The sequence below is a fragment of the Protopterus annectens genome, chromosome 1.part1, assembly GCF_019279795.1.
Source record: "Protopterus annectens isolate FY-2018-M chromosome 1.part1, PAN1.0, whole genome shotgun sequence".
Taxonomy (NCBI): domain Eukaryota; kingdom Metazoa; phylum Chordata; order Ceratodontiformes; family Protopteridae; genus Protopterus; species Protopterus annectens.
This window is the reverse complement of record NC_056726.1, coordinates 758,867,764-758,874,639: the sequence shown is the minus strand read 5'-3', so window position 1 is coordinate 758,874,639 and position 6,876 is coordinate 758,867,764. Positions and strand designations below refer to the sequence as shown.

At 37.2% G+C, this 6,876-nt stretch overlaps 2 protein-coding genes across 3 annotated transcripts in view; one reads left to right on the top strand and one right to left on the bottom strand.

Moving 5' to 3' along the window:
* The window catches only part of LOC122807003, a 326,840-nt gene extending 323,685 nt beyond the window's left edge, over nt 1-3,155 (bottom strand). Inside the window, exons 1-2 of the mRNA XM_044077877.1 lie at nt 2,841-3,155; nt 2,614-2,676 (exon numbers count right to left, since the gene is read on the bottom strand). Of these exons, the coding sequence (XP_043933812.1) occupies nt 2,614-2,671 (58 nt within the window). The 5' untranslated portion in view covers nt 2,672-2,676; nt 2,841-3,155. The remainder of the gene's footprint in view (nt 1-2,613; nt 2,677-2,840) is intronic.
* A 2,873-nt stretch (nt 3,156-6,028) lies between these two features.
* Nucleotides 6,029-6,876, top strand: part of MYORG (myogenesis regulating glycosidase (putative)) — a 153,536-nt gene continuing 152,688 nt past the window's right edge. The window contains exon 1 of one of the 2 annotated variants that reach the window (XM_044077858.1): nt 6,029-6,508. The gene's annotated coding sequence lies outside the window, so the exon portion shown is untranslated. The remainder of the gene's footprint in view (nt 6,509-6,876) is intronic. The other variant, XM_044077865.1, reaches the window with a different exon arrangement.

The following is a 6,876-nucleotide window of genomic DNA, read 5'->3' as shown; positions in this document are numbered from 1 at the left end:
AATCCTCACCACTGACACTGGAGAGGGATGTTTACTTGGAATACAAATGGATGTGCTAAGTATTTCCAGATGCAGACCTCTCTGCATCATGAACAATTTCCCTTAAGAGGACACAGAGAAAACAGTCAACCCGGGATCTGGATTTCATTATATCAGTCTCCTTCTAGGGTCCCAATAAGGCTCCCGACTAGCGCATCTACAGAGTTAAGTCATCTCCTGAGTGTCCAAGCCAAGTCCTCCAGCATCCTCTCTGTGAAACCAATGTTTTGTGTCCCTGCTCCAAGTGGCTGACACACACATACTGTGAGATTTGATTTTCTCACACACGCACACACACACACACACACACACACACACACACACACACACACACACACACACACACACACCTGTGAAAGGTGGCACAGGTTTACCCACTGTGGCCCTTCTGCCCAACTATAAGGTACTTATCACTGCCACCAGACACTACCAAGCCAGTTACCTAAGGCTCTTGGAAGGTTGTCTAACTATACTGAGTAAAATTAAGATTAACACAAATGGTAATGTTGACCAAACAGCCAGGTTTCCAGAGTGCCCACAGTGTCAACAACAGATATGAGTATTCTCAAATGTTGAAATATTCTCTACAGGACCAGCCAAAATGAGAAGTTTAAATATTTAATAATAAAATAATAAAAGACCATGAAAATATGAAATATCTATTTACAGTAAACACCAGAGTTTCAGCCAAAGGGAATACTAAAAATATCACAGCTGGAAAGATTCACACAGTTACAGTAAAACTATTCTCACTATATTTTCCCAACTGATCTAGAGAATTACTATTCCTACTTAATTAATAGAGCAAGGCAAGATGAAGTAGTTGTGGGATCCTTCTATGTCAGGTTCCAAGAAACAGACTGCGCTGAGTCTTCTGTCTCACATAATATTAAAATATTATTTCTGTACAGAATTACATCACATACATCTGGTCATCTGTCTTCTGATTCCCATGCACCCTCCTCCCATTGCTAGACACTGCCAGGATTTAGCATCTACATGTCAATAATATGCACACAGGAGCATTGTTCTGATCTGGTGCAGCTTCTGGAAGTCATAAAACTATTACAAACTTCTACTCCTCCTACAGAGACTAACAAACCATGCTTCTTACAGACATTGTGTCTCTGGCTTCATTCAAAACTGTGAAATAACATCTTTATGACCTAGGACCAGTAATTTAATTCCTTACTATTTTCTAAGTTTGCTGCAGTTGTATTGTGATTAACCTCTTCTCTTCCAGTATCCTCTGTTAAAACATATACATTTAATTCAGTTACAATAATAAATGTATATTTCCTTTCTGTCTAGCTGGACGCAGTATTGCTACATTTTGAACACAAGCCTATGTACAAATCAATTTGGTATTCAAATAACATAATTCTTTACTAAATTCTAGCTAGCTGGGCTGGCATATCTTACACATCCACTACCCTATTTCTCTTAGCATAGCTAGCAATACTTCACATCCGCATAAGCACTTTCTTATGTTCTTCAGTGTATAAGCTCTCTGGATACCAGACTCTATACCTCATAGGGTTGCCACCTTTTCAAATGTCCAAAGTGGGACATTTTTGGAACAAATGTCAGATTTTGCAGCGCAAAACATACCCATGGCCAGTACAAAGGGCAGAACTTCACTTTTTTTTGCCTAAATAAAGCACTTTAGTTGGTTATTCTGTTTCTTATAACATGTATGTGTTTTAGATACAGAATAACTGTTTTATGCAACTATTACATAAAATATACAAAATAATTTTGCCCTAAAATCTCAGGACATTTGCCATTTTTCATTTTTTTTTTTGCATGACACAACTGCAAAAAGAGGGACTGTCCCTCGCAAAGTGGGACAGGTGGTAACCCTAACACCTCATGATAAGTAGCCGTGTAATTGCAGTTACTTACACATGTGCCCTTAAGTCTAACTTTGGGGGAAATAAATGTATATTTGGATATGCAATATAAAGTCTGAGAACAAAATTCAAAACACTTTTCTTAAACCATAGCATTTCAGAGACATACATCCTGTACAAAGCAAAATACAGTTTACAAGTTTTGTCCTCCTTCAAAAGGAAATAGTATGCATTCAAAGATATGGGGTGTGGTCAAGACAAAAACATTTATTGGAAAGTTCATCGGCAGGAGGTAGTGAAACTTTTGAAGAAAAGTAAATTAGTGCATTTTGAAAAACATTAACATGCCAGAAATACAATGCCCTAAAAGCTGATTATAATAAATTAAAAAATACAATTTTAAAATTTGCAGCAACATATCTGAGAGTAATACACTTATGTTGTTTTCCTGGTATTATGAGGCTTCTCTTAATAATTGTTAGGGTGAGGGATTGATCGTCTTCTGAATTTTCAGCTGGTTTCCCAGCCTTAGATACTGCTCACAGCTAACGGCACAGTTTGAAACTATTCACAAATGATGCACGCTTAAACAGTTCATCAACCAAAAGATGAAATACCTGAATGTGTTGTAATTGATTTATTGTAATAATAAAGCATTGTGCTTGACTGCTGTACTTGAATCATGAGTAGAAAAGAAAGTTGCTAAGCAGAAAACCATTACCTGAAATGTAGATCGAGTGCAGCAGACACCAGCAGACCAGAGTCAAAATGAGTCCCATCGTCTCTTAGCAACAAGAGAGAAGTACAAAGAATAGGAATTAAGTTAAAACAAACTAGAAAAGCTTGTATTAAATTTAAAAGTAACGGATTTTAACACAATGCAGACCACATCAAATGGTCTATACTGAGTAATTATTTGAGGTACATAAAATAAGCAATGCAGCTTACAGTATACGAAGCATCCGGTGCTTTTGTGTTGAACTCCCTGGAGTTTGTTGGCAGAGAGCTGAGCAAGTCCAAGTCTAACCCAAGGAATGAGGCGGGGATTTCTTCGCATAAAAGAAAGGGGAAAACGCGTCACATTTGCTGTAAATGTAGATTTGTTAAAGATGCGTTATTTTACTTATGTGAGTGCTCCTTTAAAACAAAGACGTGCTGAAAAGAAATATTGTATTATCCTTATTAAGACTGTATTCTTCTTACTCTGCCACAGCTTATTTTAATAAAGTCTTAACACGTTTTTTTCTTCTCTCGTTGTTAAAGGGGTCAGATGTTCGCTATCACCCACGTACCGTCCTCAACCCTTTATCGTAAGAAACCTGTACACAACATACAATAATGGGGGGTGGGGGTGGGGGGTGGCAAAGGACCAAAAATAAGGACACATTTTAAATATGACTCGTATAAACTTAGAAGGTTGCTAGAATAATGATTTGTGTTAATGCGGATCTGAAGGATATCAAGTCTGAAACTCAAATGTTTGTTATTAGTTACTGACTTCAGTTCTCGGCGATTTGCAAGAGAAACATACTATTTATGAGAAACAGTCCAAACATATCAGGCATAAATCAAGACATTCTACAAAATTTGGATAGTTGTGAGGTCTGCTTTCCGTGTATTGGAAAGCTAGCACACCTGTCACTCTCAACTATCGCCGGTTTTGCCTCGCATCTTTGCCCTGTCCGCAATAAAGTTTTTGATTTTTCTGGTACGTTTCTGAGGATTCGAGTCAAGAAATAATGTCATGCATTAGAGTGTCATGGTTTTTAAAGCTCAGAATATGATTGTTGGTGTAAAATCTGTCATTGTCAACCTTTTACTGAAACAGAGTAATATTTAAAAAAAAAACTGTCCCTGATTAGGGTTGCCACCTTTTCAAATGCCCAAAGTGGGACATTTTTGTAGAAACGTCAGATTTTGCAGGGCAAAACATACCCACGGCCAGTACAAAGGTCAGCAATTCACTTTTTTGCCAGAATAAAAACGTATTCTTGTGGCATTTGAGTTGCTTATTCTGTTTATTATATAATATTTAGGTGTTTCTGATACGAAATAATGGTTTTATGCAAGTATTAAAGAAAATATAGGAATATTTTTTGTCCTAAAATCTCAGGACATTTGCCATTTTTTTCAATTTTTTTGCAGGACACAACTGCCCAAAGAGGGACTGTCCCTCGCAAAGTGGGAAAGGTGGTAACCCTATCCCTGATTTGCAGTCTTTTTCTCCATTATTTGGCTTTGTTCAGAATTAATGAGCAAAGAAGTTGAGGTATGACAGAATCAGAGAGCTTTATCTGCGCTGGGTCTTATCACACTTCTCAACTTTGACGTGCAGAAAACTGGGACAAAGCCAAACATAATACTGGGACAAAGGCCCTACCTCAAGTACACATTTTAAATATTGCTATATACACTGAAATCTGTTAGAATAACATATTTACGTTAGGGTGTATTTTTTTCGGAAGGATATGGTCTGAAACAAAGATAAGTCATTATTTAGTAATTTCAATCTTCGATGCTTTGCCAGATAACCACAGATTTTAAGAGAAATAGATCACAAAAAGTGAGACAAAAATCTGGACCTTCTGCGAAAATCTGTACAGTTGAACGCACATATGTTTCTAGAATATAAATAGTAATTATAAACCACGCCTCTTAACTACACAGATTTTCACAGAATTTTGATAATTATGCCACACAGTTTTAGTCTGTTCCTCTGAGGCGATCCCCTGAGGACTGAAGTCACTAAGTTTCTTGCGATATATGACTGACAGCTATGTTACTGTACTTTTGTTTTATTGATTCGCGTTATTTCTACTGCCTGTTCTAGCACATGATGAAAACTTTGGCTCTCTAGAAGCTAGAGTTACCATCTGCCCCACTTTGCGAAGGACAGTGCCTCTCTGGGGAGTTGTGTCCTGCACAAAATTGTAAAAATGGCAAATATCCTGAGATTTTAGGACAAACTTATTTCTTATATTTCATGTAATAGTTGCATAAAACAGTTATTCTGTATCTGAACCACCTAAATGTTATAAGAAACAGAATAAGCAACTAATACGTTACAAGAATAAGATTTTATTTAGGCAAAAAAGTGAAGTTCTGTCCTTTGTACTGGCCGTGGGTATGTTTCGGCCTGCAAAATCTGACGTTTGTACCACAAATATCCCACTTTGGGTATTTTAAAAGGTGTCAACCCAAAGAAGCACTAACCGGAGCAGGTGCGTGGCTACCATTGCGTTAAAGCAAAAGCCCGAAGCTTGGCCACGCCCCATCGGTAATAAATATGTACACTGCGATAACAGCTGTATATATTGATACCTCTCAACTGTCCATGATTTTTAGGTCGCCGCGTCCCTAATTTTAACACAAATTGTATGGCTGTCCCTCTTAATCCCATTTTAAAAAGATGGTGAATTTCATTTAATAAATAATGATAGTAATTATTATAGACTTATTTTACATCTGAAAATGCATATTATTTCACATTCTCTTATTCTGTCAATGTCTCAAGTTAATAGTGCTAATATTTTAAGTGTCCATGATTTTGTTGAGATTTTTCCCTGACTGGTTGAGAGTTAGTCTGTCTCTATCCATATACGTATCTGTCTATCCATGTGTACGTACGCGTGTGTGTTTAAAACGCCTTAAAGCATTTTCTACAATCAGATGCCTGTCGGTAGTTTCCAGTCTCTACCAAAAGAAATATGGACAGCCAAAAATAATGTGCGGATAAAAGTCTAAAAAAAAGGTCAGATTTTTAAACATTTGCCATTATAAACTTAGAAAGCTGGCGGAATAACAGGTTTTTAATTACATGCATTTTCTTAACGATAATAAGTTTTTAATTCAAATGTATGTCATTATTTAGTTACTTCAATCCTTAATTATTTGTCAGACCCCCCTCCCCCAAATTTTATGACTAACAGACCAAAAATATGAAGCAATAATCTAGACAGTTGAGAGAGGTATGTATACACTCTGTACAGCTGAATCCCACATCAAAACATGCACAACGAGATCATCTCCGGTAAAGTCTTCCTTTTGTCTTTTCAGCCCTTGGTTGTAGCCAAGTAGACTTGTGAGACAACAGCTAATAAAATCTCTCTGTCACTGAGTCTATCCCAACAGCTTTGTCCAATGAACAGAGGTTTCCACGCCCACTCGTTCAGGGTGACGTCAGAACAGCAGGGAACACATTTCTGAACATAACCGGAGCAACTGAGGGTAACACGTAGGTTATATTGTTAACTCCTGTATATTTTGTGTTGGTTAATAATTCGTCGTTATTTTGGGATATTTCAAAAGCGGTATTTGTACATATTTATGCGGTCTGTTCATTATGCAGTACAGTTTTTTGAGTGGCTAAAGAAGTGAACTGCTCCGTCTGATGTTACTCTTGTTTCACATCGGTTAAGTGAAGAAGTCACCAGATGGAGGTGTCCCACTCTTAACAAACAGTGACCTCTGTGTTCCAACACATCTGTATGCGTTAAAAATAAATGTAAGGGATATTATAGGGAATGGCTGTACCTGGACACGCATTAGACTGTTTCGTGCACTGAGGCGGAGCTCTCCATTTATTTGCCTAAAAAGTGCTACTTCTATATACAATGGTAAGTAAAACTTTTTAAGGTGTGGTGTTTATTGGTTTGTTATAATGGTTGCTTGGGATTGTGGACGGAAAGTGAGTATGAAATCATATAAACTAACTGATCGCAGGAGAGTTGAGGACAGTAAACGCCAACGTCTGTCAGCATCTATTACAATACTTCTTTCTTACTTGCAGCTAGTTTTTATAAAACTGAGTTGACTGTTGACTAGAGTGAGGAACCTGTTATCTGTATTAATATTTACTAAGGAAAATGTTAAGTGTGTACTGTGATTTCTTTTAAGCACTTTCTGTCATTGTAGTTCGCGGTTAACATGTTGTTTAGTATTATATTGTCGAGCTTACAGCCCCCAGTGTTTGTACCTGGAAGTA